General features: G+C 44.1%; 1 protein-coding gene across 2 annotated transcripts in view; it reads left to right on the top strand.

The window, feature by feature from the left end:
• adarb2 (adenosine deaminase RNA specific B2 (inactive)) overlaps positions 1-26,711 on the top strand; it is a 634,387-nt gene that overhangs the window by 602,216 nt on the left and 5,460 nt on the right. For both annotated transcript variants that reach the window (XM_078425174.1, XM_078425183.1), the window contains exon 9: positions 12,656-12,834. In XM_078425174.1, the coding sequence (XP_078281300.1) occupies positions 12,656-12,834 (179 nt within the window). The remainder of the gene's footprint in view (positions 1-12,655; positions 12,835-26,711) is intronic.

Raw genomic sequence — 26,711 nt, 5'->3', positions numbered from 1 at the left:
CTCATCTCCGCTCTAAATGGCCTACCCCTTATTCTTAAACTGTGGCCCCTTGTTCTGGACTCCCCCAACATTGGGAACATGTTTCCTGCCTCTAATGTGTCCAATCCCCTAATTATCTTATATGTTTCAATAAGATCCCCCCTCATCCTTCTATATTCCAGTGTATACACGCCTAATTGCTCCAGCCTTTCAACATACGACAGTCCCGCCATTCCGGGAATTAACCTAGTGAACCTACGCTGCACGCCCTCAATAGCAAGAATATCCTTCCTCAAATTTGGAGACCAAAACTGCACACAGTACTCCAGGTGCGGTCTCACCAGGGCCCGGTATAACTGTAGAAGGACCTCTTTGCTCCTATACTCAACTCCTCTTGTTACGAAGGCCAACATTCCATTGGCTTTCTTCACTGCCTGCTGTACCTGCATGCTTCCTTTCAGTGACTACAACCTACAAAGAAATTGATTGCTGCTGAATGCAAACAGAAATCTTAATAAGCAGCAGCCGGGCTATGATGTTCTGGAGGCAAGCATGATTGTGTATGTAACTTAGCTGCCTCACTGATGTAGGGACCCACATTCAATCCTGACCTTGGTTGCAGTCTCAATGGAGTTTGCACGTTCTTCCTGTGACCAGTTTTAGTTTAGTTCAGTTTAATTTAGTTTAGTTTGGAGATACAGCAATGAAATAGACAATAGACAATAGACAATAGGTGCAGGAGGAGGTCATTCGGCCCTTCAAGACAGCACCGCCATTCAATGTGATCATGGCTGATTATTCTCAATCAGTACCCCGTTCCTGCCTTCTCCCCATACCCCCTGACTCCGCTATCTTTAAGAGCTCTATCTAGCTCTCTCTTGAATGCATTCAGAGAATTGGCCTCCACTGCCCTCTGAGGCAGAGAATTCCACAAGATTTACAACTCTCTGACTGAAAAAGTTTTTCCTCATCTCAGTTCTAAATGGCCTACCCCTTATTCTTAAACTGTGGCCCCTTGTTCTGGACTCCCCCAACATTGGGAACATGTTTCCTGCCTCTAACGTGTCCAACCCCTTAATAATCTTATTAAGGGGACCATAGAGTCATACACTTATACGTTTCGATAAGATCTCCTCTCATCCTTCTAAATTCCAGTGTATACAAGCCTAGTCTTTCAACATATAACAGTCCCGCCATTCCGGGAATTAACCTAGTAAACCTATGCTGCACGCCCTCAATAGCAAGAATGGCCCTTCAGCCCATTGATTCCATGCCAACCATCGATCACCCATATACTAGTTCTATATTATCCCACTTTCGCATCCTGCAAACTAGGCACAATTTACAGAAGCCAATTGACCTACAAATCTATATGTCTTTGGGATGTGGGAAGAAACCTTAGCACCTGAAGAAAGCCCATGCGGTCGCAGGAAGAATGTACAAACTCCGCACAGACAGCAACCGTAGCCAGCATCTCCGGCGTTATGAGGCAGCAGCTGGGCCGCTGCGCCACTGAGCCACTTGAGTTACCTTAAGCTGCTCAAGTTGTCTCTCGCTCCCCTAAGGCATTCTTGGAAGTTAACTGAGCACTGTAGAGTACTAAGATAGACACAAAATGCTGGAGTAACTCAGCGCGAGAGGCAGCATCTCTGGAGAGAAGGAATGGGTGACGTTTCGGGTTGAGACCCTTCTTCAGACTGAAGAAGGGTCTCAACCCGAAATGTCACCCATTCCTTCTCTCCAGAGATGCTGCCTGACCTGCTGAGTTACTCCAGCATTTTGTGTCTATCGTCGATTTAAACCAGCATCTGCAGTTCTTTCCTGCACTGTAGAGTACAACCTAAGTAGCAAAAAAGGAACAACTAAGAGATGTGATGTGCTTGCAAGATAGAATAAGAGCTGCAGGGAAATAATGGGAGGAGAAAGGGACTGATAGAGTTGCTGTACTGGCGTAGAGCCAGTGGGCTGAATGGCCTCCTCTGTTTTAAATAACGGAATGGGAAGGAGTTAATCACAATCCCTGCACCAGTTTTCAGGGACCATCCAATTTTGCTCCCCACCCTTGACCCATGATAAAATTAAAATAAAACAGTTTCATTTTTAAGCCTTTACTTTCTAACCCCTGCACTCCGCTGCTGAACGACATATTTTTCTCTATTATCTTTAAAATGTCAGTCATTAAGTTCTTAATTTAAGTTTAATTCGCATTTTAGAGATAATTGCTTACTTGGACGCAAGCCAAATTAATGAATCATTGGCACTTGAGTAGAGCACACAATTTGGCAATATTAAGCATCGTGGCTTTCTAACGTTGCGTTGAAACAATGGAAAGAAAGTCAGGGAGTATATTCATTTAATAAATTATGGTTTCATTTTAATATGATTTCTGTGCATGTTTTATTAGCAGTAAATTTTGTCAAAGCTCTTTGTAATATTTAATTCGCCTGACTTTTGCCACTAGACTTTCCAGTGATCAGCAGCAAATTATAGCCTACACTCTTGTGAGTGTCGCCATAGACAGGTGATCTGATGTAGTCTGCTGCCCAAAAGAAGGGTAGCACGGTGGCGCAGCGGTGGAGTTGCTGTCTTACAGCGCCAGGGACCCGGGTACAATCCTGACTACGGGTGTTATCTGTACGGAGTTTGTACGTTCTCCCCATGACCTGCGTGGGTTTTCTCCAAGATCTCTGGTTTCCTCCCACACTCCAAAGACGTACAGGTTTATGGGTTGATTGGCTTGGTAACATTGGAAATTGTCCCTAGTGTTAATGTGATAGTGTTAATGTGTGTAAATGTGCGGGGATCGCTGGTTGGCGTGGACTCGGTGGGCCGAAGGGCCTGTTTCCGCGCTGTATCTCAAAACTAAACTAAACGATGTTACAGAGAGTGGAAATAGGCCCTTCGGCCCACAGAGTGTGCACTGACCATTCATTTACACTGATACTGATTTACACTGAGGTAATCTCATTTCATTCTCCCTACATCCCCATTAACTCCATTCAGATTCTTCCACTCAACTAGACTCAACTAAGCTGAATTTACAGTGGTGGGGTGGGGAGGAAGGGGGGGCTGAAATGTGAGCTGTAAGGAGAATGCAAAGAGGTTCCAGTGTGATTTACACAAGTTGGGTGATTGAGCAAATGCAGTTTAACATTCGCAATTTGCATTAGCAAATTGTTTTTTTTAGAGACTAAACTAAAGTCTCTTTACATTTGCACCCTGCATACTTACACTATCCTACACACACTGAGGACAATTTTACAATTATACCAATATAAATGGAAAGGTCTGTTTACATGCTGTATCTCTAAACTAAACTGAGCTGGTCGCAGGGAGAACCCACAAACGCCATTGAGACGGTAACCAAGGTCAGGGTTGAATCTGGTCCCTGGATCAGTGAGGCAGTAATGCTGCATTACATATATTAGCACATGATCCTGCTTGCCTCCAGAACATCAATTAGCCTGCAAACCTGCACATGTTCAGAGTGTGGGAGGCAACCGGAGATCCCGGAGAAAACCCACGCAGGTCACGGTGAGAACAATGTGTGTAAATGTGCGGGGATCGCTGGTTGACGTGGAAAACTCCGTACAGACAAGCACCCAGGATCAAACCCGGGTCTCTGGCTCTGTAAGGCAGCAACTCTACCGCTGCACCACCGTGCTGGATCTAAAACTGAAGGGCAGATTATTATCAAAATGGTGGCACACTGGGAAAAGAAAGATTGCATCGAGACCAAGGTGTCTTTGTACACCAGTTACAACAAGTGTTCAGGGGCAGCTAGCAGTTAGGGAGGTGAATGGTATGGTCTCCATTGCAACAGGTTTGAGTGCAGGAGTAAGGATATCTTGTTGCAGCTTTGCATGGCCGTGATGGGACTCCATCTGGATTTTTATATACGCCTTACATGCAGGAAGGATGTTCTTGCTGCGAGGGTGTGCAGCAAATGTTTACTCGGCTGATTCCTGGATCCGCACGACCGGCACATGAGGAGAGGCTGAGTTGGTTAGACCGATATTTTCTGGGCTATTGAGGAGGATTTAATTGAAACTTCTAAATTTCCTAATGGACTAAATGCAGGCCATATTCTGAACCTTGGGGGATATATTTAGAACTAGGGTCAAAAGACATTGTGGTGAACGTTTGCGATTCTACAATTACAAAAGGTAGTGGAGTCCATGTCCTTACACATATCGAAGAAGGAGGTTCTTTCATGTTAAAGGTATCAATGATATGGGGAGAAGATGGAAACAGACACTGAAGCAGATGATCAGCCACAGATGTATTGAAAGGTGAGAGAGGACCAAAGGGCCAAATGACTTAATTCTGCCCTTAATCTTTGTGCTTCCATGACAGCGTTTACATTTATCCTTAATGGGCAGAGTTATCCACATTGGGTTAGAATGAATAGCGGCAGTGAAAAAAAATTGAGATAGTTAATATCTCAACAGCAGTTAGCAATGAAAAGATGGTATGAGGTCAGTTCAGTTCAGTTTAGTTTATTGTCACGTGTACGTTTATAGGTAGTGAAAAGCTTTTTGGTGCGTGCTAACGAGTCAGCAGAATACATGACAATACATGATTACAATCAATGCATTTACAGTGTACAGATGCATGCTAAGGGAATGACGTTTAGTTCAAGGTAAAGCCAGCAAGTCAGCACTGCTCTCTGGTTGAGCTAGTTAATATCTTGCCAGCAGTTAGCAATGAAGAGATGGTGAGAGGTCTAAGGGAGACCAATCCACAGTCTCAGATGGCTCTAGATGTGGGCATGGAGATGCTGGGGAATTAACCGAGATGAAAACAGAGTGAAACTCAGCTGAGAGTTAATCATTCAGATCGGAGAGTTTAGTCTAGTTTAGTTTATTATTGGCACGTACACTGAGTTACAGTGAAAAGTCTTTTTGTTGCAGGCTATTCAGTCAGCAAATAGAATATACATGATTATAATTGAGCCATCCACAGTGTACAGATGCAGGCTAAAGGGAATACGTTTAGTGCCAGGTAAAGTTTGATTAAAGAAAGTTCGAAGGTCTCCAATGAGGTAGATGGGAGGTCAGAAGGGACAGTCAGAAAGGATTGTGAAACATGGCAAGGAATAAGACCAAAGATACTAGAGGAACAAGATAGACCACTCGACCCTAACAACCGTAGTATGTTATGGCGCCATTTTAGTGGGCAGAAACTTGCAGAAACATTTTAAAAGAAAAATAACAAAAATCTGTGAATTGATAGATGAGATATATTCTGCATTTTAATGGTATCATCACACATACTGTTCCCCAAAACACTGATTACACTGCGAGAGGCCTACTAAAATGGCTCCTTTGCATACCACACTTCAGTATAGGCGATTGCAACGGAGTGGTCCATCTTGTCCCTCTAGTATCTTTGGATAAGACTGCAGTTTTGGGTCAGTCTGAAGAAGGGTCCCAACCCGAAATGTTACCTATCCATTTTCCCCAGAGATGCTGCTAGGAGCAGAATTAGGCTATTCGGCCCATCAAGTCTACTCCGCCATTCATCATGGCTGATCCATCTTTGTCCTCTCAACCCCATTCTGCTGCCTTCTCCTCATAATCCCTGACACCCTTACTAATCAACCTTACAAAGTTTATTGTATCACTGGGCTAACCACTGCCCTCAATAAGTGTATTACTGATTTTTTAAAAAAATTATTTGGACTAAAGCCAAATTAAGTACTGAAAGCCAAACAGTCTGGAGGTATTAAGCCCCATTGCTTTATAATGATGATTTTGAACAACACAAGGAAAACCAACGTTGAATGACGCTTGAGTGAACATATACTTTTGTACATTATGTGTTCTGGCGTTGACAATTTATGTTACTTCATTTGGTAGATTCTTCAATAGTTTCAGGAAATTGAAGATAAAATGTAGAAATGACAAAAAGTGACATTTTAAATAAGAGGAACGACATGTTAGCAAGTTAACACTCGTTAGCTAACAAAACCTCATTTATAGCAATTTATAAATTTGCCATCCATCGCTGAACCACATAATTTCTTAGAGAAGCAATAAAAAGGATATATGGAGAATAAGTCCATTTGCCACACATTGAGGTGACAGAAACCAGTCCACGATGATCACTCAAGCCCTGAATTGCCTGCAGGTGTTCCTTGTCTCAGAGGTTATCTCTGTCTTATCCAGAGACAAGTTTAGTTCTTGCTTTAAAGAATCCAGAGAACAACCTCCGTCACACAATGTCACAGCATGCTCCCGACCACTGCCAATTTCTGGGAAAACTGGAAGACATAAATAACAGTTTAGAATCACACTTTTGATATTTGATGAAAAATTACCAAGCTATAGCTATTCATCTCCAGACACCATCTAGTCAGTCGGACAATTTAGTTTAGTTTAGAGATACAGCTTGGAAACAAGCCCTTCGGCCCACCGAGACCGCGCCAACCATCAATCACCCGTGGACCAGTTCTGTGTTATCCCACTTTCGCATCTTACGTACTAGGGGGAATTTTGGAAGCCCACAAACCTGCACGGCTTTGGAGGAAACCGGAGCACCCCGGAAGAAACGCACACGGTCACAGGGAGAACGTACAAACTCCGCACAGACAGCACCCGAGATCAGGATCGAACCTGGGTCTCTGGTGCTGTGAGGCAGCAGCTCTACCACTAAGCCACTGTGCTGCCCTAATATATCCATTCATTCAACCTTTTGCCCAATTAAAAATATAAGGACCCTGACCCGAAATGTCGTCTGCATATTCCCTCCACAGATGCTACCAGACTCGCTGAGTTCCTCCAGCACTTTGCTTTTTGCTAAAACGTAAGATAAAATGAGCAGAAGGAGGACAGTTGCCCCTCGAGTCTGCCCCAGTATTCAATGTGATCAAGGCTGAATGTCCCAGCCCACATCTCCTCTTCTGTCCCACCTCCCCAGAGCACTCAATTTCCTGACTTTTATAAAAATGTCTCGACATCCTCTTTAAATACCCCCAATCTCTAACTTCCACAAATCTCCAGGGTAGAGAATTCCAGAGATTCACCGCACTCTGTGAGAATAGAGCTCCAAAGAATTCCAAAGATGTACAGGTTTTGTAGGTTAATTGGCTGGGCAAAATGGAAAAATTGTCCCTAGTGGGTGTAGGATAGTGTTAATGTGCGGGGATCGCTGGGCGGCGCGGACCCGGTGGGCTGAAGGGCCTGTTTCTGCGCTGTATCTCTAAATCTAAAAATCTAAAGAATAAATTCCCATGTACCCCAGTTTTAAATGACTGCCCATGGTCTTGTAACTATGTCCTCTCGTTCAAAATTCTTCCAGTAACAGAAACACATTGATATCTATTCTGTATATATTCACAAAATGCTGGAGTAACTCAGCAGGTCAGGCAGCATTTCAGGAGAGAAGGAATGGGTGACGTTTCGGGTCGAGACCCTTCTTCAGACTGATGTCGGGGGTGGGACAAAGGAAGGATATAGGTGGAGACAGGAAGATAGAGGGAGATCTGGGAAGGAGGAGGGGAAGGGAGGGACAGAGGAGTATCTATTGCTCCCTCTGGTCTTTAATCTTTCAATAAGATCTCCCCTTATTCTACTAAAGTCCACAGCACCCAGGTCTACTTTCTTCACCCATTCATCATAGGATAGCCATCTCATCCCATGAATTAGCCCAGTCAATCTCTTTTGAACTGCATTCAAAGCCAATATATCCTTTCCTATATAGAGGAGCAGAAACTGTGCAGTACTGCAGGTGAGGCTTCCCACTCTCTAATTGCATCCTGTACAATTGTAAAGATTCAAACCCAGGTCTCTGGCGCCGTGAGGCAGCAGCTCTACCAGCGGAGCAACTGTGCCAACTGCTTTCCTAACCATTGGCTTCACCCGCCTGCTAATGTGTTGCGATTCATGTACAGGGACACTTTGATCTCTCTGTCATTCACTCATCCGCAATCTTTCTCCATTTAGATAGCAGTCTGCCTTCAGATTTCTCTTCACAGCAGTAAACTCAACCTCACCAAACTTCAACCTCAATAAACTCCATTTGCCACGTCTTCACCCACTCGCTCAATCTATTACTCAAGACTAGGACAGCACAGTGGTGCAGCGTCAGAGATCTGAGTTCAATCCTCACCCTGGGTGCTGTCTGTGCAGAGTTTGCACGTTCTCCTCGTGACTGCGTGGGGTTTCCCTGGGTGCTCCGGTTTCCTCCCACATTCCAAAGACGTGCAGGTTTGCAGGTTAAAACGACTTCTGTAAATTGTCCCTAGTGTGCAGGATGGAACAGGTCGGTACAGGCTCGGTGGGCCGAGGGGCCTGTTTCTTCGCTGTATCTCTAAACTAAACTATCTGTACCTTTTCCATCTCTTTCCCAGTTTTCTCAGAAGGCAGTGGAGGCCAATTCACTGGATGAATTTAAAAGAGAGTTAGATAGAGCTCTAGGGGCTAGTGGAATCAAGGGGTATGGGGAGAAGGCAGGCACAGGTTACTGATTGTGGGTGATCAGCCATGATCACAATGAATGGCGGTGCTGGCTTGAAGGGACAAATGGCCTCCTCCTGCACCTATTTTCCATGTTTTCTATGTTTTCTATTACAATCAGTCTGCAGAAGAGTCCTGACCTGAAGCATTGTCTTTCCATGTTCTCCAGAGGTGCTGTCTGACCCGTTGAGTTACTCCAGCACTTTGTGTTCTACACAAGATTCTACCATTTACATTTCCTTATGTCTCCTAGCTATATTTTGTCGCAGAATGCAAATATCCTCATTGTAACATGCCCTCCCACCTAGTTTTATATGATCGGCAAACTAAGGTACAAAAGTATCACCAAAATCCCTTTGCAGTTTGCGGCTAATCTTCAACACTGCTCCTCACGGTCAATCAGCGGCCCTGTTTAAATACTGAAAATAACGGGTTGTGTTTGTTAGCACAATTTCTAGCCTCACTGTGCAGAAGTAATGCTTACGTAAACAACTCATCGTTTATTTTATTGCTTTTTGTTATCTGAACTAATGGAAAATGTGTGTCCCGAGGGAGAAAAATATGATGGGAAAAAAACAGAAACCAAAAAGCAGGACTTTAAAGTAGGTTAATTGACTGGGTAAATGTAAAAATTGTCCCTAGAGTGTGTAGGATAGTGTTAATGTGCGGGGAACGCTGGGCGGCGCGGACCCGGTGGGCCGAAGGGCCTGTTTCCGCGCTATATCTCTAAATCTAAAATTAAATTAAAAAAAACTCAAGGGGAGAATCAGGAAAATAGACTTTAACCTCAACTGGAATAAAAACAAAATACTGTAAAATAAAGCCATAGAAAAAATAGGAACAAGTTCAGACTGTTTGGTCTTTCAAACTGCTCTGCCATTCAGCGTGATCACAGATGATCATTCATTCAATATCCTGTTCCACCTTTCTCCCCATGTCCCTCGATCTCTCCAGCCCTCAGAAAAATATCCATCTGCTCCTATTTTAAAATGTTACTTCAATTGCTTTCTATGGTAAATAATTCCGCAGGCCTTCTCTCTTTGGGTGAAGACATTTCTGCTGTTCCCAGTCTTAAATTGCTTACCCCTTGGTCCCAGAATACGCATTTAGCCAGACAGCGCCAGAGGAGAGAAAGTGAGAGGGCATGAAGACGGAAGCACACAGAGATAACATTTAATCAAGGGGACAGTCAGACTGGTCGGAGAACTAAAAAGGGGATAGGATATAGAGAGTGGGAGGGGTATATTCTACATCCTTGTAAGAAAATAACTGCAGATGCTGGTACAAATCGAAGGTATTTATTCACAAAATGCTGGAGTAACTCAGCAGGTCAGGCAGCATCTCAGGAGAGAAGGAATGGGTGACGTTTCGGGTCGAGAGCCTTCTTCAGACTGATGTCAGGGGGGGCGGGACAAAGGAAGGATATAGGTGGAGACAGGAAGACAGTGGGAGATCTGGGTAGGGGGAGGGGAAGAGAGGGACAGAGGAACTATCTAAAGTTGCATCCTTGTTCCTCATCCTTTTCATCTCGTTTTCACACCTTACTCTTCCTTACCTCTGTGTCTCCCTCTCCCCTGACTCTCAGTCTGAAGAAGGGTCTCGACCCAAAACATCATCCATTCCTTCTGTCCAGAGATGCTGTCTGTCTCGTTGAGTTACTCCAGCATTTTGTGTCTATCTTCGAGAGAAAGTGAGAGTTTAGGTCAGTTTATTATTGTCATGTGTACTGTGGTACAGTGAAAAGCTTTTGTTGCATGCTAACCAGTCAGTGAAAAGACTATACATGATCACAATCAAGCCGTCCACAGTGTACAGATACATGGTAAAGGGGATAACGTTTAGTGCAACAAAAAGTTCAGTAAGTCCGATTAAAGCTAGTCCGAGGGTCTCCAATGAGGTAAAATCGCACTCCAATTGGTAATAGGATGGTTCAGTTGCCTGATAACAACAGGGAAGAAACTAACAGAGAGAGGGGAATGGTTATTGTTTCAAGTCATTCACCTTTCATCCGACACCAGATTAAGGTCCGGATTTAGTCATTTCTGCATGCGGTTTGACGACCCGAAGTTGGACCATATCCAGTCTATGTATATTATTCCCCTCCATCACCACTGACCAACTGTTGCAGATCAAACTGAAAGGGGTCGGGGGAGGGGTTGGGGAGAAAGCTGGAAGAGCAGAGAGACAGGATGAAGTGTGACAGGTAATAAGGTGGATGCAGATGAAGGGGGGTTTGTCAGGCAGCTGGTTGGACAAAAGCCTGAGATGCAAAAACAGAAGGTGTGAGACAAAAGGATTGAAGAGTTGCAAATTGTGAAGACAAAGGAAGGAATGTAGGTAGAGGGGGAGGGGGAAGTGAGAAATCGATGCAAGTCCAATTGAGGCACAGGGGAGAAGAGGGGCGGGGAGAAAATGGGGGGGGGGGGGAATGGGGGAAAAAGCGGTGTCTTCGAACTCCCTAGATGATTTGTTAGAAGTTACCCAAAATTGGAGAATTCAATGTTCACATCGTTGGTCTTTTTACCTCATCACTGTTCTGTTTAGCAACAATCGTCTCCTGTTATCCATCTCACTTATCATCACTATCATTCCAGGGTACCAGCTGATTGCATTTCATCCATTTCGATCTTGCCCAGGATAGGTGGTGCAGTCCCATCATAATAGCCATTCTACGTTACAACTTGGTTGGAACATTTTAATGGGAGTCCATATATTTCTTTCAGGAGCAAAGAGGTCCTTCTGCATTTGTACAGGGCCCTAGTGAGACCGCACCTGGAGGACTGTGTGCAGTTTTGGTCTCCAAATTTGAGGAAGGATATTCTTGCTATTGAGGGCGTGCAGCGTAGGTTTACTAGGTTAATTCACGGAATGGCGGGACTATCATATGTTGAAAGACTGGAGCGACTAGGCTTGTATACACTGGAATTTAGAAGGATGAGAGGAGATCTTATTGAAACGTATAAGATTATTAAGGAGTTGGACACGTTAGAGGCTGGAAACATGTTCCCAATGTTGGGGGAGTCCAGAACAAGGGGCCACAGTTTAAGAATAAGGGGTAGGTCATTTAGAACTGAGATGAGGAAAAAAATTTCAGTCAGAGAGTTGTGAATCTGTGGAATTCACTGCCTCAGAAGGCAGTGGATGCCAATTCTCTGAATGCATTCAAGAGAAGCTAGATAGAGCTCTTAAGGATAGCGGAGTCAGGGGGTATGGGGAGAAGGCAGGAACTGGGTACTGATTGAGAATGATCAGCCATGATCACATTGAATGGCGGTGCTGGCTCGAAGGGCTGAATGGCCTCCTCCTGCACCTATTGTCTATTGTCTAACACAAAATGCTGGAGGAACACAGCAGGTCAGGCAGCATCTGGGGAGGGAATGTTTGAGTGCAAGTCTGAAGAAGGGTCCTGACCCAAAACATTGCCTGTCCATTCCCCACTCCAGGTGCTGCCCGACCTGCTGAGTTCCTCTGGCACTTTGTGTTTCGCTCCTGAAAAAAATACATGGACTCCATTAAAATGTTGCAAACAAGTTGTTACATAGAATGGGTATAGTGAAGAGTCTTGGTGCAGCCCCACACTCCAGCAAACAGCTACGTATATAACTACATTCCATGGAAGGACACAAAGTGTTGGAGAAACAACATCTCTGAAACAATTACTTGGCGTTACTTAGGTATCACAAAATTCTGAAGTAACTCAGCAGGTCAGGCAGCATCTCTGGAGAGAAGGAATGTGTGACGTTTCGGGTCGAGACCCTTCTTCAGACTGGTATTGGTATTACTTGGTATTTTATTTGTTACATGTACCAAGGTACCTATCACTATACATAAGCACTTAGATACATCTTAGATAAACATCTCAGTTACAGTACAAATGTATAGCAGCAGTACGCTGAGACACTATACAGAGATGCCAGTTTTGGCGCCATTTTCAAGTCCCAGTTTGCAAGTGCAGGGTTACATGGATAGGCGACGTTTCCGGTCGGGACCCTTCCTCGGTCCTACATTTCATTTCTACATTTCATGGACTCACATATTCCACGTATTTTTACATGCAGTTTACATGTTATGACATGAGCAATTACAAAGCCACTGGGCAGCAAGACATTCCTTCCTTGTGGCATGAAGGAAATCGAAGGTCTCAGCACTTGTATTCCCGGTCGGCTGTGGCCGTTTACTGAGTGTGTGTGTGTGTGTGTGTCTTGGTGTTTCTGCAGGGGTCAGTAGTACCAGCCTTCGTCAGCAGGGCAAGTCTCCAAGCTTCAGCGTAAACTGGGCACTGGGTGACCCCGACCTCGAGATCATCAATGCTACCACAGGAAAAGGGGACCTGGGATGTTCCTCCAGACTCTGCAAACGTGCACTTTATTCCCAGTGGACAAAGCTTTATGGCAAGGTAAATATTACGCAACCGGCGATGTTTGGCACTGCCCTGCAATTGACATCGGCATGAAATATTTGCAGCAAGAAAGGAGAGCTGCTGGAAGAACTCAGTGGGTCAGGCAGCGTCTGTGGAGGGAAATGGGCAGTCAACGTTTTCTTGCACCACAGACTTCAGTCTTGCATTATTATGGTTACCGGGGATTACTGTTAATATTTTATTGCATTATTCCTTATTATATATTTAAATGTGTGTTATTGAGCTAATGGCCCTATTGAGATGCAGCAAAGAAGAACTGCATTGTCCCTATGTTAGTACATATTACAATTAAACACTCTTGACCAAAGATACTAGAGCAGAGCAAGATATACCACTCAACCCTAAAAACCGTAGTATGTCATGGCACCATTTTAGTAGGCAGAAACTTGCAGAAACATTTAAAAAGAAAAAATAACAAAAATCTGTGAATCGATAGATGAGATATATTCTGCATTTTAATGGTATCATCACACATACTGTTCCCCCAAAACACTGATTACACTGCGAGAGGCATAGCGAACGGTGGGTTTTGCTTACTAAAATGGCGGACGTTACGCTCCTTTGCGTACTACACTTCAGTATAGGCGATTTCGACAGAGTGGTTCATCTTGCTCCTCTAGTATCTTTGGTCTTGACACCTCACCCCTCCACAGATGCTGCCTGACCTGGGCAGTTCCTCCAGCAGCTATCATTTCTTTTTTTGCAACATATTCCAGCATCTGCAGTCTCTGGTTCTGGCATTAAGCATTTTTCTGTCACTTACTCTGTTATAAATGGACCTCAAGAGCACTGACGCCCAGTAAGACTTTGAGGTGCAGTTCTCTCAGTCTCTGAGAGTGGCGCTACATGTGGATAAGGTAGAGTAAAATCCACTTGGTATGCTTGCCCTCAAAGGCCAAGACATTGAATAGGAGCTGGGATGTCATGTTGTAGTTGCATAAAACATGAGTGAGATAGCATTTCTTCGTGTATAGCTCTAATGCTAGAAAAGGGGAAAGGGGACCTGGGATGTTCCTCCAGACTCTGCAAACGTGCACTTTATTCCCAGTGGACAAAGCTTTATGGCAAGGTAAATATTACGCAAACCGGTGATGTTTAGCACTGCCCTGCCCTGAGTATTGTGTATAGCTCTGGTTGCCATGCCACAGGAGGGATGTGAGGTCATAAGGTCATAGTGATAGGAGAATTATGTGAGGTCATAAGGTCATAGTGATAGGAGGAGAATTAGGCCATTCGGCCCATCAAGTCTACTCCGCCATTCAATCAGGGCTGATCTATCTCCACTTCCTAACCCCATTCTCCTGCCTTCTCGCCAGAACCTCTGACACCTGTACTAGTCAAGAATCTATCTATCTCAGCCTTAAGCAGAGAACAATAGAGAAAGAGCAGAAGAGATTCACCAGGATATGATAAGGAGGGCTGCAGTTATAAGCAGATAGGATAGGCTGAATTTATCATCACTAGAACATAGCTGAGGGGTCTGAAGAAGGGTCTCGACCCAAAATGTCACCCATTCCTTCTCTCCCGAGATGCTGCCTGACCTGCTGAGTTACTCCAGCATTTTGTGAATAAATCGATTTGTACCAGCATCTGCAGTTATTTTCTTATATATATATAGCTGAGAGGTGACCTTATAAAGGTTTATAGACCTATGAAGGGCGTAGACAGGAATGTTTGTCAGAAGCTTCTTCCCAGGGTTCAATTGTGCTTTATTTGTCACATACGCAACTGAACAGTGAATTTATTTTGCTGCTATTACACATGTAGTCGCCACCTTGTTTTGGCGCCATTATTCAAAGCCTAACAGTCGGCCTGTTCAATCCTGACTATGGGTACTGTCTCAATGGAGTTTGTACGTTCTCCCTGTGACCTACATGGGTTTTCCCTGAGTGCTCCGGTTTCCTCCCACACTCCAAAGACGTACAGGTTTGTAGGTTTATTGGCTTGGTGAAGTTGCAAATTGTCCTTAGTGTGCGTAGGATGGTTTTAATATGCGGGGATCACTGTATCTCTAAGCTAAACTGAACTGAACTAAATTTAAGGTGAGAGGGGAGAAATATAAAGGACATCTGAGGAATAAATATTTCACACAGAGGGCCGCGAATAGTGGAATGAGAAGCCAAAGGAAGTTGTAGAGGCAGATATTAGTGCAAGAAGGCATTTCTTGGATAAGAAAGGAGTGGAAAGATACAGACCTAATGCAGGTAAATGGTATTAGGGTAGACAGTTGTCATGGCCCACATGGTGAGGTGGTGGAGAGATCGAATCAACATTTCAAGTCATTGACTTGAAACATTGCCCCGGTTTCTCTTTCCATAAATATTCCCCAGCCTATTGAGGTTTCCAATATTCCATACTGAAGAAAGATCCCCACCTGAAACATCGTCGATCCATATTCTCCAGCGATGCTGACTGACCCGCTGAGTTATTCCAGCACTTTATTTGGTTTGCTCAAGATTCCAGCATGTGTAGTCCCCTTGTTTGTATGTGTATTATTCTGGTCTAACCACCCTCTCCCCAAATACTTTCCCCTGCAACCACAGGCGTAACACCTAAACCTATACCTCCCCTCTCCTCTCATCCATCCAGGGAACCTAGCGGTCCTTCCGGGTGAGATAGAGGTTGATGCGTGCCTTCACTAACCTCATCTACTGCATGCGGTGCTCCCGATGTGGCCTCCTTTACATCGGCGAGACCAAGCATAGACTAGGCGACCGTTTCCCCCAACACTTGCGCTTGGTCCGCCAAGGCCTGCTGCATCTCCTGGCGGCTGACCATTTTAACTCCCCTTCCCATTCCCACACTGTCCTTTCTGTCCTGGGCCTCCTCCATTGTCAGAGTGAGGCTACACGCAAACCGGAGGAACAGTGCCTCCTATTCTGCTTGGGCAGCTTACAACGTAACGGTACAAACATTATATTCTCCAATTTTAGATAACTAACCCACAAACAGAGCCCCCCCCCCTCCCCAACTCCCATCTTTCCCTTCCTCCCACCCTCCTTTCCCCTCTCTCCCCTGCACTCAAATGGATGTGCAAACATTTCTCCCTGCCACCCCACCCCACCCCACCCCCCCCCCCCCCCCCCCAGTCCCCTTCCAGCTACATTTCATATTTTGCGCCTCTTCCAACCTTATCACAGATATTTTATCTTTTCATCTCTGGCCTTAGTCCAACCATCTGCCAACCAACCCCCCCCCCCCCCCCCCCCCCCTTCACCGATATCCACCTCTCACTTGCCAAACAAAGGCAGGGGAGAGATCAGGTCAACATTTCAAGCCTGAAAATTGACACGGTTTCTCTTTCCACAAATATTGCTCAGCCTACCGAGTGTTTCCAATATTTTCTGTTTTGTACTGATTCCAAAGCCCCCATCGATGGTGGAAAAACAATTGGATTCCACCGTAAGCACTCCGTTGCACTCTCAAAATCACATTGGCATCTGTGAGTTAATGAAGTGAACAAAAGCAGAGAGATCCACAATGAAGGGAGCCATGGTGGATGTTCATATTCGTATTAGCATCTTCAATTAAGTTGGTTGGATTTCATTTAAGTTTGGAATGAATGAAGGTTGGCAGAGAAAACGCAAATTATTTGCACTAAGTGAGAGAGCAGATTTGCTGTTGAGAACTCCAGTGTACAAATGTTTTTAACAAAACAGCTCTGTATTTGGCATTAGATTTCACCACTCTTGGCAACACAGCGTAAGCCTTGAAAATATTGGTGGCAGTGTAAAGAGACAGGGATTCTGAAATTCCTTACAGGATTTACTATAATCCTGCTGTAATTCTGGTGGGAGGTCAAGAAAGCCAACATGGAAACAGCATAAACAGCTAAAAATAACAATTTATGATGTTCAAGGAATGTAGCAAGTTGCTCATTGAAATGATATCAGGCACGGTGGTGCAGCGGTAGAGTTGCTGCCTTACAGCGAATGCAGCGCCGGAGACTCAGGTTCAATCCTGACTACGGGCGCCATCTGTACGGAGTTTGTACGTTCTCCCCGTGACCTGCGTGGGTTTTCTCCGAGATCTTCGGTTTCCTCCCACACTCCAAAGACGTACAAGTATGTAGGTTAATTGGCTGGGCAAATGTAAAAATTGTCCCTAGGATAGTGTTAATGTGCGGGGATCGCTGGGCGGCGCGGACCCGGTGGGCCGAAGGGCCTGTTTCTTCGCTGTATCTCTAAATCTAAAAATCTACTCTGGAGATCCCTCAGAATGTCAAGATGTCTTCATGCTTAATCCACCACCTTTGCATGCTATTTTAGTAAAGGTACTAATTTATTAAAAATGCACGCACTGATTAATTAACATTTACAATGACAACAGATCATCAGATAAAGCATACACGATCTTTTTGTGCACATGACCTTACCTCCATGGTCTCGAGTCTGCATTTATCTTACAAATTCATCCAGTGATCTCTATTTCATCCTCTAATCAGCTGTTCACCTCAAAATCGTCCGTTTCATTCGCACAATCCTCAATTCTTATCTGTGGTTGCTGATTTATCTTTTGATTTTCAGATCATTGGTCTCATTAGTTGAACCTACTAATCTTTGATTCTCTGTGATCCTCACTGAAATACCTCCATTGGTTAAACCCGTGACTTACATTATGACTGAATGAATTGGGCGGCACAGTGGTGCAGCGGTAGAGTTGCTGCCTCACAGCACCAGAGACCCGGGTTCGATCCTGACTACAGGTGCGGTCTGTACAGAGTTTGCACGTTCTCGCTGTGACCGAATGGGTTTTCTCCAGGTGCTCCAGTTTCCTCCCACACTCCAAAGATGTACATGTTTGTAGGTTCATTATCTGGTAAAATTGTAAATGATCCCTCGTGTGTAGGATAGTGCTAGTATGGGAATCGCTGGTCAGCGTGGACTCGGTGGGCCAAAGAGCCTATTTCCGCACTGTACCTCTCAAGTCTAAACTATAAAATCTACAGATTTTTGCCAATAGTCTTTATTGCATCAGAATGCAAGCGATAGGAGCAGAAGTAGGCTATTCAGCCCTTCCAACAAGTTCTGCTATTTATCACGATCTGTGGTTGATCTACTTTCCTGCACTACATGTATATCCCTTGATTCTTTTAATATACATAGATTTTTTTTAGTGTTCTGTAACTGAGCCTCGACAGCTCTCTAGAGAAGAGAGTTCCAAAGTTCAGAACTTTCTGAGTGAAGAAATATCTCCTCATCTCAGTCCAGAACAATGTACCCCTTATTCTGACACTGTCACCCCTGGTTCTGGACTCCATGGTCAGGGGAAACATCTTCCTAAGCTTCTTGGAATTAAAAAAGATTCCTGCCATCCCTGGATGAATCCATCCCTGGATTCCCGTTCATTATGCTCCCTCGATGGTAAATGCATTAGTTTCAGGTGACAACTCCAAAATTGTACACTGTTCCACGAGCAGTCTCACCAAGCCCCCAACAATTTCCCTATGACTTCCTTATATTCAGACCCCCAAACTGTCTTGTAGTAAAGGCTGACATTGCTCGCTTCACCAGTATGTTCATTAGTGATAGAAGCAGAATTAGGTCATTTGGCCCATCAATTCTACTCCACCATTCAATCATGGCTGATCTATCTTTCCCTCTCAACCCCATTCTCCTGCCCTCTCTCCATAACCCCTGACACCTGTTCTAATCAAGAATCAATCTATTTGTGCCATAAAAATATCCATTGCTTGGCCTCCACAACCTACTGTGGCAATGAATTCCACAGATTCACCACCCTCGGACTAAAGAAATTCCTCCTCATCTCCTTCCTAAAGGAACGTCCTTTAATTTTGAAGCTATGACCTCTGGTCCTAAACTCTCTCACCAGTGGAAACATCCTTGCCACATCCACTCTATCCGAGAGAGCTAGATAGAGCTCTTAAGGATAGTGGAGTCAGGGGGTATGGGGAGAAGGCAGGAATGGGGTACTGATTGAGAATGATCAGCCATGATCACATTGAATGGTGGTGCTGGCTCGAAGGGCCGAATGGCCTCCTCCTGCCTATTGTCTATTGTCTATTGTCTAGGCCTTTCACGGTATGTATGAAGATATGTTGACTTTCAGTGGCTTGTGCACAAGGACATAGTGGGCCCTCTGAACATCAGTATTACCAATCTGTCACCATTTAAAAAAATAAATATTTTGATGTTTAGTGCAAAAAGCGATTTCACATTTTTACATATTATATTAAATCTGTTAAGTTCTATTCCATTCATTTGGCATGTCCATTTCCTTTGCAGTCACTTCATGTCCTCCTTCCTACTAACAGGTCATCTAGCAACCTTGGATATATATTGTGTGTAGGGAGGAACTGCAGATGCAGGTTAGTACGGTGGTCAGGAGTTACGGGGCGAAAGCAGGAGAATGGAGTTAAGAGGGCAAGATAGATCAGCCATGAGTGAATGGTGTAGTAGGCTTGATGGGCCGAATGGCCTAATTCTGCTCCTATAACTTATGGACTTATGCTCTTTATACCAAAGATAGACACAAAGTGCTAAAGTATCTCAGCGGGTCAGGCAGCATCTCTGGAGGAAAGAAACAGGTGATGTTTCGGGTATGAAAAAGGGTTTTGACCCACTCGTCATCTGTTCCTTTTCTCCAGCACTTTGTGTCTATCTTGAATATGTATCATTTGGTTCCCTTCGCCTTAAAAAGCTACCTTCATGCCATCAGGACACCGCAAACTACTTTGCAACCAATGAAATACTTCTAAAGTGCTACAATCACTCCACCGAAGTAGCTAGAGATTAAAGTGGAAATTGATAGGTTCTTGAGTGGGGGTCAATGTTATCGGGAGAAGGCAGGAGAGGGAAAAATAGATCAGCCATGATTGAATGGCGGAGCAAAATTGGGCCATTTGGCTTATGATCTTATGGTCTTATTGATGGAAGTTATGAGCAAAATTGGGCCATGTCTTATACATCTTATGGCCATGCTCAAACATTAATGAGCCAGTCTGAAGAAGGGTCCCGACCTGAAACATCACCCATCCTTTTTCTCCAGAGATGCTGCCTGGCCCACTGAGTTAATCCAGCACATTGTGTCTATCTTCAGTATAAACCAGCATTAGCAGTTCCTTTCTACACACTGAAGGGTCACTGGTGGAACTCCTCAGCCATGTAGAATACTTGCATGAAATTCCCCATTCAACATCCCTTCTTCTTTAATAAAATGCAGCTTATTGGATTTGCACATTAACAACTACAAATATACATCCCTGAGGGAACCTATCAGTACTTTAATAAATGTCACAACGAGGTTTCCTTGTGATAAGAATTTCTTCCGCGTAGTCAGTTTAGAGAAAATTATTTCTGACAACCCATAAGTGATACCTGCACTGCAACCTCAAAGCAAAGGCATCAATATTCCCTGCATAAAACCTTATTAATATCAGGAATCCTCAAAACTTGCAGCCTGAAGCTCTTCAACTCAATTTAAATCCCTTGAAATTTCCTTTTACATTATAGGCAATTTCTTCCTTAGTTAAATGTTTTACAAATGCTCTTTTAATAAAGTTTCATTATAATTGCAATAGAATAATGTTTCATAAGTATATGATATTTGCTCAAGTGTTGCCAGAACATAAATTGTTTTACTGTTTAATTTAAATTATATGCTGATGTGGTTACTATCATTGAATTGAATTGAACTGAATTGAATACATTTTATTAGCCAAGTATGTACACATACAAGGAATTTGCCTTGGTGCTTTGCTCGCAAGTAACAACACAATATACAGTAGACAACTTAAAATAAAACACTATAATTTAAAATGTGCAGAATGAAATAAAATACCAGAGCAAACGGCTACAGACGTTTAGCTGTTGAGTAGAGCTACTGCTCATGGAAAAAAAGCTGTTTTTATGTCTGGCTGTGGCTGCTTTAACAGTCCGGTGTTGCCTTCCAGAGGGAAGTGCTTCAAAGAGTTTGTGGCCAGGGTGAGAGGGGTCAGAGATGATCTTACCCGCTCGCTTCCTGGCCCTTGCAGTGTACAGTTTGTAGATGGGGGGGAAGGTTGCAGCCAACAACTTTCTTGGCTGATCGAACGATGCGTTGCAGCCTCCGGATGTCGTGCTTGGTGGCTGAGCCAAACCAGACCATGATGGAGAAGGTGAGGACAGACTCTATGATGGCAGTATAAAACTGGACCATCATTGCCTGTGGCAGATTGTGTTTTCTCAGCTGCCACAGGAAGTACATCCTCTGTTGGGCCTTTTTGACAGTGGAGTCGATGGTGGTCCCCCATTTAAGGTCCCTGGAGATGATGGTTCCAAGGAACTTAAATGACTCCACAGATGTGACTGTGGTGTTGTTGATGGTGAGTGGGGGGAGGGGAGGAGGAGCTCTCCTAAAGTCTACAATCAATTCCACCATCTTAAGAACATTGAGCTCTAGGTTGTTGCGTTGGCACCAGAACACCAGCTGTGTCACTTCCCGTCTGTAGGCAGATTCCTCCCCATCCTGGATCAGTCCAATCAGGGTTGTGTCGTCCACAAACTTGAGAAGCTTGACAGAGGAGTCTGTGGAGGTGCAGTCGTTGGTGTAGACAGAGTAGAGAGTACGAATCATAATCATAATCGTAATTTATTAGCCAAGTATGTTTTACAACGTACGAGGAATTTGATTTGCCATTCAGTCATAACAAAAAAGCAACGAGACACATGCATAAACATGCACCACAGCGGCATGGAAGGTGATAAACTCTTATCTTCTTTCCTCCTTTCCTCCCGCGGTCGGGGGAGTTGAACCATCCGCAGCCGGCGATCAAACTCCCACGTCGGGGCGGTCTAAGCTCCCGCATTGGGACGGTCGAAACTGCTGCATCTTGGAGTTCCCAAAGTGGGTCCCTAGCCTGGGGCCGCCAGCTCTGTGATGTTAAAGTCCGCGGCTCCTGCAGGTTGGAGCACCAAAGGCCGACTCCTGGCAAAGGGATCGCCCGCTCCGAGATGTTAAAGTCCACAGGCTCCGTGGTTTGGAGCGACTAGGCTTGTATACACTGGAATTTAGACGGATGAGAGGAGATCTTATCGAAACGTATAAGATTATTAAGGGGTTGGACACGTTAGAGGCAGGAAACATGTTCCCAATGTTGGGGGAGTCCAGAACAAGGGGCCACAGTTTAAGAATAAGGGGTAGGCCATTTAGAACTGAGATGAGGAAAAACTTTTTCAGTCAGAGAGTTGTGAATCTGTGGAATTCTCTGCCTCAGAAGGCACTGGAGGCGAATTCTCTGAATGCATTCAAGAGAGAGCTAGATAGAGCTCTAAAGGATAGCGGAGTCAGGGGGTATGGGGAGAAGGCAGGAACAGGGTACTGATTGAGAATGATCAGCCATGATCACATTGAATGGCGGTGCTGGCTCGAAGGGCCGAATGGCCTCCTCCTGCACCTATTGTCTATTGTCTATTAGGAGCTCTAGAAGTCCCAGCAAGAGGCCACCAACTCCTCGATGTTCGGCCGCAGTGCAGGGGGAGATACGGCACGGAGAAAAACGCTTCTCCGGCGAGGAAAGAGATTAAAAAAGTTTCCCCCAACTCCCCCCACATAATACAAAACTAAAGATAAACTAAAACATTCATTTTACAACAAATTTAAAACACAAAGGAGACAAAGACAGACCATTGGCGAGGCAGCCATCCTGCGGCGCCCCCTGGTGGTATTTTGAGAGGTTTTGAAAAAAATCTAAGCCACTCAAAACATTTTGACCCTTTTGTTTCGTTTCCTGGTGTAATTAATTGAGAGGGAACTATTCCTGTTCTAAAGTTATTGATCTGATATTTTGGGAGGTTCCCAAATAGATCAGATTCTTCCTCAAAAGCAATCTCCCAATGTTTAGGATTTTAATGATTTTAGCATCAACCCAGCAGTATTGTGCTTGGCGTAAACCCTTTACATATGAACGTAAAAAATAAGAGTAAAAATAGGTACTTCGCGTCTGCTGCGCCATTTGTTGGGGCATCGCTGATCTTTAACACACATTTTCCTGCTGTAGCTCTGTTTCCGAATGTCCCTTATTTCTCTTAGCATCCAGACATCTATTAATATCAGTATTGAGTGAACTCCATAGCTGACCCTTCATAGCCGCCAGTGGCGGAGGATTCCAATAGTTCACCGTTCTCTGTGTGAAGAACTTCTCCTCATCTCAGTCCTGAACCAACTATCCGTTATTTTGACACTGTGACTGTTCCTCAGCCAAGGTTCCTCTAAATCCAGACCATGTAAGAATTGTCTAAGCTTCGGTGAGATCTTCTTTCATTCTTCTGAACACAAGAGAGTACAGGTCTGGCCTGCACAATGTCCCCACATTCAGCAAACCCACCATCATTACAACCAGCTGAGGGAATCTTCCTTGTACTCCCAATTCATCCCACTTTTTTTGGTAACAACACCAAAACTGTACACAGTCCTCCAGAGGCAGTCTCGTCAAGACCCTATGTTAATTGCAGTAAAACATCATTGCTATTGTATTCATATCCTCTCAAATGGCAATATCAGGGTTCGCTGCACCTGCATGTTGGCTTTCAGTAACGCGTACAAGAGCTCTTAGGTCCATTTGAACATGTGCACAACCCACATCTCCCATTCATTAGAAACATGAGGGAACGTCATTTGTCATTGTGAAGTTGGAGGAAGGAATGGAGGTGGAAGGAGAGGATGGAAACCCTGCAGATAGAAATCCTTCCCCTCTCCCTTCCTCCCCAACCCCAGCCCCCCCCCCCAACCCCCCCACCCCTCCCCTCCTCTTCCACCTTCCACCTACATTCTGTCCTCCAGACCCACATTTCACAACTCTTCAATCCATTTGTCTCACACCTTCTGTATTTTCATCTCTGGCCTTTGTCCACCATCTGCCTATTAACCACCACCCCCCTCCCTCCCTCACCTGTATCAACCTATTACCTGCCAGGTTTTGTACTGCCCCTCCAATCTTCCAGCTTTTCTCCCCTCACCTACAATCAGTCTGAAGAAGGGTCCCGACCCGAAATCTCACCTATCCATGTTGTCCAGACATGCTGCCTGACCCGCTGAGTTATTCCAGCACTGTATCTCTATTTTTGTAAATCAGCCTCAGCAGATCTACAAATTCCTGTCCTGTTATGATTCTGCAATTCAACTGCAATGCATGTGGATATTTAATGCCTCTTCAATATTGACTGCACTGCTATACAATGGTTACCAATGTAAGTTCGCCAACGCAAAACCACTTTAAATGCATTTACTTCTAGATGTTTATTTCTGTCTCCACATTGCAGGAACATGGGTTGCTATTTTGGTTAATCCTCTCTGTCGTTTTGTACGATTATCTATTCTTTTACTCCACAGGTGTAGGATTTAATGAAGCTATGAATAAAGAAAACCCCCGGAAATTTGTTTGCAAACATCCATAGCACATGCAAAGTGAATATACATTGGACAAAATATGTGAATTCATTTAAAAATCTAAGGTTGATTTAACTCCAAGATGGAAAGGGAATACGATTTGAATTATCTTTCAATGGTATTGGTTTTATTAAAGACATTGCCAGGGACACTTGTACACCATCTTAGTTCAGGTTGGAGGTTAAACAAAATCAGCACAGATGAAATTCAGCTCCCTCTGGAGCTGCCATGGAAAATATTAATTACTATGCTGTAGTCAATTTTTCAGCTTGCTTCCTGAAACACATGAGAAACCTCACTCCACAGGCATTGGGCAACTTGGTTGTAGTTCTAACGAGCATTCTGTGTTTTATGGAGTTCCTGCAGTTCAGAGTATACATTATGCACAGCATAAGTTGGTATATTCAGTTAGATAGTTGGATAAAACTTTGGCTTTGGACTTGGTTTTCTTAGTTGAGTGTTTATCCTGGTGTTATAGAACGTACCTTGTGTTTTAATTGTAATTCACATGTGAACATCATCACTAGTTAGTGACAATTAATATATCTTCATCAGCACTGATTAAAGGGTACTGTAGTTACTTTCTATTTTTAAATTGCCTTTTTTTTAATTCAAAGCCTTGCAAACTAGTTTTATACATAAAACGTTTAATTATTTTTTATGTAAGTAAAAAGAATGGAAAATATTTTTAAGAGGTCTCAAACAGAGAGAGAGAGAGAGAGAGAAAGCAAGGGTAACTTAAAGTTAGAGAAATCAATATTCATACCGCTGGGTTGTATTTAGACAATAGACAATAGACAATAGGTGCAGGAGGAGGCCATTCGGCCCTTCGAGCCAGCACCGCCATTCAATGTGATCCTGGCTGATCATTCTCAATCAGTACCCCGTTCCTGCCTTCTCCCCATACCCCCTGACTCCGCTATCCGTAAGAGCTCTATCTAGCTCTCTCTTGAATGCATTCAGAGAATTGGCCTCCACTGGCCTTATTTATGAAAGGCATTGCCAGGGACAGTTGTACACATCTTAGCTCCATTCAGAGGTTAAACAGAATCTTCAGAGAGGAATTTCAGCTCCTTCTGGAGCTGCCATGGAAAATATTGCCTGCCTGAGATCTCGGGTACTGTCTGTGTGGAGTTTGCACGTTCTCCCCATAACTGCATGGGTTTCATCCGGGTTTCAACTGCATGATTTTCTCCCACATTCCAAAGACGTGCAGGGTTGTAGGTTAATTAGCCTCTGTGAATTGCCCATCATGTGTAGGGAGTAGATGAGAAAGTGGGATAACATCTAACTAGTGTAAAGGGTTGATTGATAGGTCATCATGGACTCTTTTGGCCGAAGGGCCTGTTTCCATGCTGTATCTCAAAAAACTAGACAATATCCATTATCTCTTTGGCTTCTTCCTTCAAACCCCTCAAAAGCAGATTATCAGTTCCTGAATGTTGATTGATTCTGTCCCATTACTTTTTCCAATATTCATGTATTATTAATTTTAATTTGTTTGAGCTCCTCGTTCACTACACATCTGTAACCTATTTCCAGAAGCTTTTCTGTATTTTCTTCCACAAAGAGAGACACTAAATATTTAATTTCTCTGACATATTCTTATTCTCCAGTGTAATTTCTCCTGTCTCAGTGTGTAAAGAAGACGCATTCACTTTTGCAAATCATTTTCTCCATTTTACATAACTGGCGACATTTTTGCACAAGGAACTGCAAATGCAGGTTTGCAAAAGAAAAAGACACAAAGTGCCGGAGTAACTCAGCTAGTCAGGCAGCATCTGAGGAGAACATGGATAGGTAACATTTCGGTTCGGAAGAATGATCCCAACCTGAAACGCTGCCTATCCATGTTCTCCAGAGATGCTGCCTGACCCGCTGAGTTACTCCAGGGCTTTGTGGCATTTTCATAGTGTTTATATGCTTCTCACTGCAGTGCTGTCATATTCCTCTTTCCAGTTTCTTACCTTTGCTTCGACCTCTTTGCCCAACACCGTACTGTTGGTAGACACAACATGCTGGAGTAACTCAGTGGGACAGGCAGCATCTCTGGAGAGAAGGAATGGGTATATCTCGACCCGATACGTCACCCATTCCTATAAGAAGATAACTGCAGATGCTGGTACAAATCGATTTATTCACAAAATGCTGGAGTAACTCAGCAGGTCAGGCAGCATCTCGGGAGAGAAGGAATGGGTGTCGTTTCGGGTCGAGACCCTTCTTCAGACTGATGTCACCCATTCCTTCTCGAGAGAGATGTTGCCTGTCCCGCTGAGTTACTCCAGCATTTTGTGTCTACCTTCGATTTAAACCAGCATCTGCAGTTCTTTCCTACATGGCACTGTTGGCACATGAACTGAAATCCATTTTCCCATCGTGAACTTTAAGCCCCACATTCCACTCTCTGACCCAATGCCAATTTACACACAGCTCGATTTCGTTTGTTTAGTTTATTGAAAGGCATTTGT

The sequence above is a fragment of the Rhinoraja longicauda genome, chromosome 2 (genome assembly GCF_053455715.1).
Source record: "Rhinoraja longicauda isolate Sanriku21f chromosome 2, sRhiLon1.1, whole genome shotgun sequence".
Taxonomy (NCBI): domain Eukaryota; kingdom Metazoa; phylum Chordata; class Chondrichthyes; order Rajiformes; family Arhynchobatidae; genus Rhinoraja; species Rhinoraja longicauda.
Note: the sequence above shows the minus strand (reverse complement) of the source record. Positions and strands in the feature narration are given on the sequence as shown.